General features: G+C 38.1%; 1 protein-coding gene across 1 annotated transcript in view; it reads left to right on the forward strand.

Annotated features, from left to right (window-relative positions):
- The window catches only part of LOC136319573 (glycerophosphodiester phosphodiesterase domain-containing protein 4-like), a 165,116-nt gene that overhangs the window by 77,903 nt on the left and 74,919 nt on the right, over positions 1-12,294 (forward strand). Inside the window, exon 10 of the mRNA XM_066252771.1 lies at positions 4,536-4,692. Coding sequence (XP_066108868.1) covers positions 4,536-4,692 — 157 coding nt within the window. The remainder of the gene's footprint in view (positions 1-4,535; positions 4,693-12,294) is intronic.

The following is a 12,294-nucleotide window of genomic DNA, read 5'->3' on the forward strand; positions in this document are numbered from 1 at the left end:
TTAGAAAATTAAATTTAATAGGGTGATATTGATCAATAAAGTACATAGGTTTCAGACAAACATTTCTATAGCATTTGAACTGTTGATTGTGTTATGTACCATCAGCCAAAGTCAAATGATTTTCTGTCACAATATATTTGTCCCTCTTTACTCCCCCTACCCCCACACACTCCTCCGCTTGGTAACCACTTCACTTTTATCTATGTCCATGAGTCTCAATTTTGTATTCCACCATGTGTAAAATCATACAGTTCTTAGCTTTCTCTAATTTACTTATTTCACTCAGTATAATGTTCTCAAGGTCCATCCATGTTGTCGTAAATGGCAATGTGTCATTATTTCTTATGGCTGAGTGGTATTCCAGTGTATATTTGTACCACATCTTCTTTATCCAGTCCTCTATCGAGAGACATTTTGGTTGTTTCCATGTCTTGGCCACTGTGAATAATGCTGTGATGAACATGGGGGTGCATGTGTCTTTACATACCAATGTTTTTTAATGTTTTGGGTAGATACTCAGTAGAGGGATTGCTGGGTCATATGGTAGTTCTATTCTTAATTTTTTGAAGAATCACCATACTTTTTCCATAATGGCTGTACCCGTTTTCATTCTCACCAGCAGTGAGTGACAATTCCTTTTTCTCCACAGCCTCTTCAACACTTATTACCTGTTTTGTTGCTAATAGCCAGTCTAACAGGTGCATTTATAATTTTTTTTGAGAAACGTTTATTCAAGCCCTCTGCCAAATTTTGAATCAGGATCTTTTTTTTCTTTTGAAATTTAGGATTTCAGATATATGATTTTCAAATACTTTCTCCCATTCTGTGTGTTTGACTTTTTACAGTGTTGATAATGACTTTTCATGCACAGAAATATTCATGAAGCCAAATTTGTCTGATTTTTCTTTTGTTGTCATATAAAAAAAAAATCATTGCCAAATCCAGTGTCATGGAGATTTTCTCATGTTTTCTTCTAAGAGTTTTATTGTTTTAATTTTTACATTTAGGGTCTTGGATTCATTTTGAGTTCATTTTTATATGTGGTATTAGGTAAAGGTCCAATTTATTTCTTCATGTGAATACCCAGTTTTTTCAGCACCATTGATGAAAAGATTGTCTTTTCTCTGTTGAATGATCTTGGTACCTTTGTTATAAATCATTTAACAGTATGATGTGGGTTTATTAATGGTAATCATGTATTTTCTTTCCCCTCCATGGTGTTAATGTGGTATGTTAAATTGATGGGTTTTGGTATGTTAAACCATCTTTTCATTTTAGGAATTAATCCCACTTGGTCATGGCATATAATACTTTTAATACAATACTGAATTCTGTTTGTATTTGGTTGAGGATTTTTGCATCATTGTTTACAAAGTATTTTGGTTTGTAGTTTTATTTTCTTGCAGTGAAGTTTGTCTGAATTTGGTGTCACAGTATCTCTTAGACTCTGTTCATGTTCTACAGTCTTTCCTCAGACTCAATAATGTTTATTGTTCTATCTTGAAGTCTACTGATTCTTTCTTCTGACTGCTTAAATCTGCCTTTAAATTTCTTTAGCCCAGTGGTCAGCAAACTCATTAGTCAACAGAGCCAAATATCAACAGTACAATGATTGAAATTTCTTTTGAGAGCCAAATTTTTTAAACTTAAACTATATAGGTAGGTACATTCCTTATTGAGGTAGCGTCCGCATGTTGTATTTTGTGGAAGAACCACACTCAAGGGGCCAAAGAGCCGCATGTGGCTCGCGAGCCGCAGTTTGAAGACCACTGTTCTGGCCAGTTTTTCATTTCAATTATTCGACTTTTTAGTTTCATAATTTCTTTTTGGTTTCTTTTTAGAGTTTTTAAAATCTCTTTGTTGATATTTCAATTTTTCTCATATATTGTTTTCTTGACTTTATCCCTATTTTTCTTTACTTCTTTGAGTGCCTTTAAGACATTTGTTTTAAAGTCTGTCTAATATATCTGCCACCAGCTCTTTTTTATAGGGATAGTTTTTGTTGATTTATTTTTTGACTTATAATGGGACATACTACCCTAATTTTTGTATTCTTTTTTTATTTGGTAGAAAAGTGGACATTTGAGTCTTATAATGTTGTGACACTGGAAATCAGATTCTTCTCCTTTGCCAGAGTTTGTTATTTTTTGTTTTTATTATTTTTTTTAATGATTGTAGCATGTCTCTGAGACATGGATCACATTGAGATGTAAACTTGAGGTTTTCCTGATCCATCCTTTTGGCATGCATAGTTACTTTCCAGTTTCCCCCATATATTCAGCTGTGTTTCATCTGTTGGTCTTGAAAAGATGGCTTTCAAAAGCAGAAAAAGGAAAAAAAATGATGAGGAGTAAAAAGGATGGTGGCCCATTAAATACCTTGGAAGGCACTTCAGCCAGAAGGTGAGGGCTTTGCAATAGTGTGGAAAGGTTCAACAACAGTGGTTGCCTGCCACTCTGTCTGCCTTTCTGTGACAAGAAGCAGCAATCATCGACCAGCGTGCGGATCCCTTATATTTGGAGTACAGAGTAGTACTTTTTTGCCACTCCAGCTGTCACTAGCTGCTGTACAAGCTGTTCCAGGAATCTGAACACATTTGTTCTTCATGTGGCTGGAGTAGTGGGATGGGTAGCTACTACTGGGCTAGGTGCTAAAATGGACTGAAATTAACCCCAGTTTACTTCCATGATATTCCCTGAAAATTGCAAGCCTTCGGTAGACTCCATACTTCCAAAATACATAGTTACATCAAAACCAGCCAGTGCAGTTGTTGTCTAGGTTGGGAGACAGATTACTGGGACTTCCTACTTTGCTATCTTCCTGCATTTCTCATCTCCCATTCATTTTGAAGAATTTTAAGTTGACAGTTGATTTTCTTCAGCATTTAAAATATGTTGTTTCATTGTTTTATATCTTTTATATTTGTTGATAATAAGTCTGTTCTGTGCTTATCTTTATTTCTGTCAAAATATGTCTTTTTCCTCCCACTGGCTACTTTCACATTTTTGTTTTCTTCATCAGTTTTCACCAATTCTGTTATAATATTTCTTAATGTGGGATATGTAGGTATACTTCCATATTTATCTTTCTTGGTATTTATTAAGATTCTTGGATCTCCTATTGCATAATTTTCATCAAATTTTGGAGATTTTTTTAGGATCTAATTACACATAATTTGAAACTGCTTGATATTTCTTACAGGTCATTTAGAGAGATTCTACTCCTCTATCTTCAAATTCATTGATCTTTACATGATCTATAATATCTAATCTGTTCATTTCTTCCAGTAAAATTTACATGTTATTATATTTTTCAGCTCTATAATTTCCATTTTTTACTCTTATGGTTATATTATCATATTCATGTTCTTTATATCTATTATATGTCATGTATATTTCTATTTTACATAATTTAATATGCTTATTTACTGCTTCTGTTATCTCTTTCACTTCCAAGTTTTCTTTATTGAGTAATTTCTCTTGGTTATGGTTATATTTTCCTGCTTCTTTATATGTCTGGTAAATTTTGGTAACATGAGAGACATTACAAGATTCATAGAGTTTTACTTTGCATATGTACAGGTTGATATTAAGCCATACACTGAAGGTATGTTTATACATGTTTCTCTAGAACTCTTTGATGTATTTATTTAGTATAGCTCCATCTTCTATGGGACTCCAATATGCAAATTCTGTCTTGTCTTTTCCTTGATCTCATCCCTTTCTCCTCATTTCAGCATGGCAGCTGGGTGTGTTTTAGGTTTCCCTTCCCTGGGCCGCCGTCTTATATTCACCTGCAAAAAGGAAACTTGGGTAATTAGGTAGAGTTTAGTTCATTTATTTGTCTTTTCTGAGATCATCATACTGTGCTGTTGTCAATTGGCTGAAAAGTTATTTCCTTTATTTTTTCTAGTTTTTTAGTTGTTCATAGGGAGGAGGCTAAATCTCTACCCTATTAGTCCCTTCTGGTCATTACAGAGTTCTCTTCATACATATTTTAATGGGAAAAGAAGAGAGATTTTCATAATAGTATAAATTTTTCAAGGCAAATAGCAGATAACAGAACAAGAATCAGGAAATTTTCTAATGATACCATCGATGTGAAGGGTCTAGGATCAGAAATACTCAGGGCAGGTGCCTTGCTGGGAAATGGTTCAGAAAAATATGGGGATTGTATGGATCCTGCTTAGTACAGTTCTGGGACCTCCAGGCCTCACCTCATAATTACCCCACTCATCTCAGGTTCCTACTGTATCTATTATTGTTTTTGTAAAGTCAGAAAGCCCCTAGATAGGGAAGCTAATCTTTTACCATCACTGGGATGATTATTATATGTCACAAAAGATTAATATCTAGGACAGAAAAAATATGGACATCAAAGTATACCAACTAGTACTTATGCCTTTGCTGAGATTTGAGAGGGAGTATGGACCCTAGTAAGACATGATCTTGATGAGTTTTTTGAGAACCCTATCTGCCAGGGTGGTTGAGTTCAGCCTATCCACCCTTTTTCTTCTTTTCTCCCTCGGCCTGCAGTTTTGATGGGGTGCCTTTTCTCATGCATGACCATGATCTGAGAAGAACAACCAATATCAAGGAGGTCAAGCCAAATGCCTCCTTCAGAGGAGGCTCCTTATTCTATTGGAATTTTCTGTCGACTCTGAATGCTGGCCAATGGTTTGTACAACCACAGGTAAGACACGTTCTCCAGCTCAACAATCCTGCATTGATCTTCTCTCCTGTACACGGTCAAGTCCTGCTCCTGGAGATAAAGGTTTTAGATCAAGATAGTCAAGCTTACACACAATTTTGTTCCAATTTGGTAGCAGGATTATAGCATTGCCAGGCTGGCTTTTCCAGCAATACAGTCAGTCTAATTACTGCTTTCTACAGTCACTGGAAATTTTGAAGACAACTTATAATCTTCCTATTGCCATTTAATTCTTTTTCATCCAAACATTTCATAAACTTTTACAATGTGCCTACCATTTACATTACATTTTCCTGGGCATTTTAAGTAGCTCACAATGATGGCTAAGGAAGATTAGAAATATTTTTTTCTTCATTATCTCTTATTACCATTCAAAAAATATTTATTGAGTACCTGTTGAGTATTAGACAGAAAGAATATTATGATGAATAAACATACACCCAGCCTTAATGGAGCTCACTGGCTAGAATATGAAATAATCAATTATACATTGTGATAAGTGCTAAACTAGAGTTAATTTCAGGTTACTCATTTCTGTTTTATAACTTACCAAGTTTGTAGTAATTTGTTACAGCAGCTTTTGCAAACCAATACAGTCAGGATGACACATCCTTATATTACATTCAGTTATTTCTATACCTAAACAATTTGAATTTTTCTTCTAGTCATAGGAATAACTCATTGCTTTCAATTTTTAGAAATTTTATATGCTGTAATGTAGTAGCTAGTGTAACCTATAAATAGGGAAATGATTGGGAATTAGATTGATTTATAATCAAGTTGAATCATAATATTTAAGTATAATTGTGGCAATCCTCCACTGACTGTCTGCATGTGTGTCCATCCATCCATCCATCCATACACTCATCTATACCAATTGATAGCAGTCTAACATCTTTTAAGGCTATTGATTAGGATATTTTTTGATCAAATTTTCTTTAGAAGCATTTCATACATGCTAGAAGTTGGCAAGGGATGGTATGTTCAGCATATTTTCTTTAATTTTTTTTATTACTTTTTAACATTTTTTTATTTTTTTTTAAATTAAGTGAGAGGTGGGAGGCAGGAAAGAAGAGAAACAGACTCCCACATGTACCCCAACTGGGATCCACCCAGGAAGTCCCCTACCAGGCAATGCTCTGCCCATCTGGGGCTGCTGCTTTGGTGCTCAGCAACAGAGCTATTTCAGTGCCTGAGGCAAGGCCATGGAGCATGGAGCCATCCTCAGTGCCCAGGGTCAACTTGCTCAAACCATCTGAGCTGTGGCTGTGGGAGGTGGAGAGAGAAGAGGAGGAGGGGTGGAAAAGCAAATAGTCGCTTCTCCTGTGTGCCCTGACCAGAAATCAAACCTGGGATTTCCACATGCCAGGCTGATGCTGTACCACTAAGCGAACCAGCCAGGGCTTATTTTTCAATTAAAGTTTACACTCAATAATTTGTATTAGTTTAGGTGCACAGATTATGGTTAGGCAATCATATACTTTACATAGTATTCCCCCCCCAATATTTCCCGTACCCTCCTGACATCGTACATAGTTATTATATTATTGACTGTTTTCCCTATGCTGTACTTTACATCTCCATGAGTATTTTGTAACTACCAATCTGTACTTCTTAATTCCTTACCTCTTTCACCTAATTTCTCAAACCCTCTTTCTCTGGCCACCATCAGTTTCTTTTCTGTATCTATGCATCTGTTTCAAGATTGTTCATTTATTCTCTTTAGATTCCACATATAAGTGAAATCATATGGAATTTGTTTTTCTCTGATTGACTTATTTCACTTAGCATAATACCCTCTAGGTTCATCCATGCTTTTGTAAATGGTAAGATATTCTTTTTATGGCAGAGTAATATTCCATTGTATATATGTACCACAACTTTTTTATTCACTCATGTATTAATGGGCACTTGGGTTGGTTCCATAGCTTGGCTATTGTATCCATTGCACCACTGTCTGGTCAGCACAGCTTGGCTATTGTAAATAACATTGCAGTGAACATAAGGGTCATGTATTCTTTTGAATTAGTGTTTTGGGTTTCTTTGGGTATGTACCCAGAAGTGGAATTGCTTGTTCAGTATATTTTCAAGTTGTCCACATTAGTAATAGGTTAGTGGAACTGAATTATAGTTATGGTGATGGTTGTCTAGAAAATCCCAGAGTTGGGCAAATTATTGTTTTAAGTAAGAGAAACATAATAGGCCAAATCAGTGGTGTATAACCTGAAGTCAATGAAAACAAAAATATGACCATAAGATAAAAAAAAAAACATTCAAAGGTGAGTTTGGTGTTTATCAGGAGAATCTTTTCCTATTGCTTTTTTTGACAGCTGCTCTACATCACGTAGTTGTTGGCTGGTTACAAGGATCTTGGGTTAGCTGTTGACTTCTAGTGGTTCTCAGAAGAACCTAGGTATATGATCTCTAATGGCTGTACCTTTTCAATTCTTGTAGGTGAGTGATGTCATTTTAGTTAGGAAATGTATATCCAATTATCAATTCCTTCTACTTTAATTGCTCTACTGGAGTTCAGAGTATCTGATATGGTCCTTCCAGTGATGTTCAAGGTTAGTCTTTCTGTGAGCTATTTTCCAGCCTATTCCTGACAGGACTAAGATATATTGGTTAATCCTTTATAATATGTAGCTAAAATATTTTTATTTTATTTTTTTATAAAGAAGGACAGGAACACCAAGCTGCTCCTGTATGTGTTCTGACCAGGGAATTGAATGGGCAACCTCCATGCTCTGGGGTGATGCTCCAACCAACTGAGCTATCTGTCTGGGGCTTTTTAAAAATTTATTGATTTTTAGAGAGACAGGAGAGGAAGGGAGGGAGAAGGAATGGGAAGGAAAGCATTCATTCGTTGTTCATTCAGTCATGTATTCATTGTTTGCTTCCTGTGTGTGTCCTGACTGGGGATTGAATTTACAACCTGTCATTTCAGGACGATGCTCCTAAGCTCCTAACAGACTGAGCTAATCAGTCAGGGCCTAAAAAAACTTTTATAAGTGACATAATGAAGTTTGAGTGGAGATATTTTCAAAACATGCGGCTACAAGTACCTGTTGACAGGGAGATAATCAAGGATTCCTTGATGGGAAAGAACACAGAGCGTCAGAAAAAGGGCAGTCCTTGAGGGCATGGAATTTCAAGGGTATTTCATAGTTTGGCTAATTTGAGTTTTCTTCCCACTTTTCAAGAATGTGGCATGTAGAAGGACAGGAGATGTTTTAGTAAGGAGCAGTATTTTGTATAATTTAAAATAAATATCCAATGTTTTCCCCTGCCACAGAATAGTAAGTTAGAATGCCTTACGTAGAGAACACAGACATATAATATTTTTAAGCCATTTTAAGCTGCAGTTACTATTTAATGGGGGAAATGCTTTTATTAATAAAATAAACACCTAATTACTAGTACAAATTTATTACTCACAAAGGGAAGAAACTATACAAAATTTGTTTCAGGAGGGTCCCTTTGGGTACGGTTCTAATCCATGTCTCACTTGTATAATTTTTTCAAGATTATGTTAGTTACAAGATGAAGAAAAAACTCATCACATTTTCTGATATCTTAGAAAAGTTGCGCCCTGGCCGGTTGGCTCAGCGGTAGAGCGTCGGCCTGGCGTGCGGGGGACCCGGGTTTGATTCCCGGCCAGGGCACATAGGACAAGCACCCATTTGCTTCTCCACCCCCACCCCCTCCTTCCTCTCTGTCTCTCTCTTCCCCTCCCATAGCCAAGGCTCCATTGGAGCAAAGATGGCCCGGGCCCTGGGGATGGCTCCTTGGCCTCTGCCCCAGGTGCTAGAGTGACTCTGGTAGCAGTGGAGCGATGCCCCGGAGGGGCAGAACATCGCCCCCTGGTGGGCAGAGCGTTGCCCCCTAGTGGGCGTGCCGGGTGGATCCCGGTCGGGCGCATGCGGGAGTCTGTCTGACTGTCTCTCCCTGTTTCCAGCTTCAGAAAAATACAAAAAAAAAAAAAAAAAAGGTTGCTCCATCAGTCTTTGTTTAATACTACAGTCAGTTGATCCCTTCTGTGATGAGTTATGTCATGGAGGATTTTGGGAAGTATTTTTTTTTTTTTTTTAATAAATTTTTATTAATGGTAATGGGATGACATTAATAAATCAGGGTACATATATTCAAAGAAAACATGTCTAGGTTATTTTGTCATCAAATTATGTTGCAAACCCCTCGCCCAAAGTCAGATTGTCCTCCGTCACCCTCTATCTAGTTCTCTGTGCCCCTCCCCCTCCCCCTAACTCTCCCTCCCTCCCTCCCATGTCCTCCCTCCCCCCCCACCCTTGGTAACCACCACACTCTTGTCCATGTCTCTTAGTCTCATTTTTATGTTCCACCAATGTATGGAATCATGTAGTTCTTGTTTTTTTCTGCTTTGCTTATTTCACTCCTTATAATGTTATCAAGATCCCACCATTTTGCTGTAAATGATCTGATGTCATCATTTCTTATGGCTGAGTAGTATTCCATAGTGTATATGTGCCACATCTTCTTTATCCAGTCTTCTATTGAAGGGCTTTTTGGTTGTTTCCATGTCTTGGCCACTGTGAACAGTGCTGCAATGAACATGGGGCTACATGTGTCTTCACGTATCAATGTTTCTGAGGTTTTGGGGTATATACCCAGTAGAGGGATTGCTGGGTCATAAGGTAGTTCTATTTGCAGTTTTTTGAGGAACCACCATACTTTCCTCCATAATGGTTGTACTACTTTACAGTCCCACCAACAGTGAATGAGGGTTCCTTTTTCTCCACAGCCTCTCCAACATTTGCTATTACCCGTCTTGTTGATAATAGCTAATCTAACAGGGGTGAGGTGGTATCTCATTGTAGTTTTGATTTGCATTTCTCTAATAACTAATGAAGCTGAGCATCTTTTCATATATCTGTTGGCCATTTGTATCTCTTCCTGGGAGAAGTGTCTGTTCATGTCCTCTTCCCATTTTTTTATTGGATTGCTTGTTTGTTTGTTGTTGAGTTTTATGAGTTCTTTGTAAATTTTGGATATTAGGCCCTTATCTGAGCTGTCATTTGAAAATATCAGTTCCCATATAGTTGGCTGTCTGTTTATTTTGATATCAGTTTCTCTTGCTGAGCAAAAACTTTTAATTCTGATGTAGTCCCATTCATTTATCTTTGCCTTCACTTCTCTTGCCATTGGAGTCAAGTTCATAAAATGTTCTTTAAAACCCAGGTCCATGATTTTAGTACCTATGTCTTCTTCTATGTACTTTATTGTTTCAGGTCTTATATTTAGGTCTTTGATCCATTTTGAATTAATTTTAGTACACGGGGACAGGCTGTAGTCGAGTTTCATTCTTTTGCATGTGGCTTTCCAGTTTTCCCAACACCATTTGTTGAAGAGGCTTTCTTTTCTCCATTGTGTGTTGTTGGCCCCTTTATCAAAGATTATTTGACCATATATATGTGGTTTTATTTCTGGGCTTTCTATTCTGTTCCATTGGTCAGAGTGTCTATTTTTCTGCCAATACCATGCTGTTTTAATTATCGTGGCCCTATAATATAGTTTAAAGTCAGGTATTGTAATGCGGATTTTGGGAAGTATTTATTTGAGGTTAACTGGTGATACCAGGTGGTCCTCGTGAATCTGCTAACCCAATTAGTTCTAGTGTTTCTTTTCAGAATTGGGGTCATATTTTGTGCATTAATTATTCAATTCTTGAACTCCATAGATTGGTCTTTCTTCTCTATGAGAGACCCTTCCTTGTCTAAGGACTTTCATCAGAGCATTCTATTCAGGGTGATGATCGGAAGCATTTCCTCTAATGCCTTTTTCACTGGGGATCTCTACCTTCAGGAGCACAATTTATTTGGGAAGCTTCAAGGCATGTGTAATTTGTGTATTTGTTGTTTATTTTTAATACAGATAACTGAAGAGGTTAAAATTCTCTTTTTTTCCCCTGAAGTTGTGAACTACTTCAAAAGCAAACAAGCAATCAGTGTATGTAGTTACCCTTTTATTTTTAGCAATCTCACATCTCTTAGGGAGGGCCATATTTTGGCCACTGAACCAATTTGATAATCTGGTAATAGATTTGAGATTCTATAAGAGAATTTAAATAAATTACTGCCTAATCAGCTTATTACTGTCTTTTTTAATTTTTAAAGAAAACCTATCAAGGCCCTGGCCGGTTGGCTCAGTGGTAGAGCGTTGGCCTGGCGTGCAGGAGTCCCGGGTTCGATCCCCGGCCAGGGCACACAGGAGAAGCGCCCATCTGCTTCTCAATCCCTCCCCCTCTCCTTCCTCTTTGTCTCTCTCTTCTCCTCCTGCAGCTGAGGCTCCATTGGAACAGCGATTGCCCGGGCACTGAGGATGGCTCTGTGGCCTCTGCCTGAGGCACTGGAATGGCTCTGATTGTGGCAGAGCGACGCCCCAAGATGGGCAGAGCATCACCCCCTGGTGGGCGTGCCGGGTGGATCCCGGTCAGGCGCATGTGGAAGTCTGTCTGACTGCCTCCTCATTTCCAACTTCAGAGAAATACAAAAAAAGAAAAAGAAAATTTTTTTTAAAGAAAACTTATCAATAAACAATATTAAATATAGGAGCATCCAAAAGAACTGTTCCATGCATGGACAGTTATCAAATTATAGAAGTCATGGGAGTTTCCTTCACTGGTGAGGATAATACAGTTGTGTTAAGAGTGTTACATTGGTAAATGGTCATGTGATAAAGAGAATGTAACTATGGTAATTAATCAACTAACATAAAAATATTAGGGGCCCTGGCCAGTTGGCTCAGCGGTAGAGCGTCGGCCTGGCGTGCGGGGGACCCGGGTTCGATTCCCAGCCAGGGCACATAGGAGAAGCGCCCATTTGCTTTTCCACCCCCACCCCCTCCTTTCTCTCTGTCTCTCTCTTCCCCTCCTGCAGCCAAGGCTCCACTGGAGCAAGGATGGCCCGGGCGCTGGGGATGGCTCCTTGGCCTCTGCCCCAGGCGCTAGAGTGGCTCTGGTCGCGGCAGAGTGACGCCCCAGAGGGGCAGAGCATCGCCCCCTGGTGGGCAGAGCGTCGCCCCTGGTGGGCGAGCCGGGTGGATGAGTTAATGTCCTTAGACCATGGTCTCCCCTTTTGCATACTGTCAATAGAAAGGTCCATGATGATCTGGAAGATCAGCAAAGATGATTGTTGAAGAAATATTTTGAGATCATTAACCCTTTGAGTAGTATGAATGTTCATGAATGTCCTCATGCCTCCTGACCATCCAGAGTATGATCGATTTATTTTAAAAATGTGTAAGGCAACATTTAAAAAAGGCAAATGTATGTTCTTCTTGTTTCCATAAATTAGTTACCAAACAAACATGATTTTAAGTTAGTAAAACTGTAACCATAACTAATTTTATTTTTGAAAAAGAACTCACTCCTGGGGGTCAGTGAGCATGAAAAAAACTACTCAAAGGGCTGAAAAGGTCTTTGGTTTCTGTTTTGTGAGATTGATTTAAGTTGTTTGAGTCAAATCACATAGAGGCCTGTCTATTTCCAAAAAGTTTGCTATCTCTACTTTACGACATCCAGTTAGTCTTAACTGTGTTAGTGGTTGG

This window comes from Saccopteryx bilineata, chromosome 1 (assembly GCF_036850765.1).
Source record: "Saccopteryx bilineata isolate mSacBil1 chromosome 1, mSacBil1_pri_phased_curated, whole genome shotgun sequence".
Taxonomy (NCBI): domain Eukaryota; kingdom Metazoa; phylum Chordata; class Mammalia; order Chiroptera; family Emballonuridae; genus Saccopteryx; species Saccopteryx bilineata.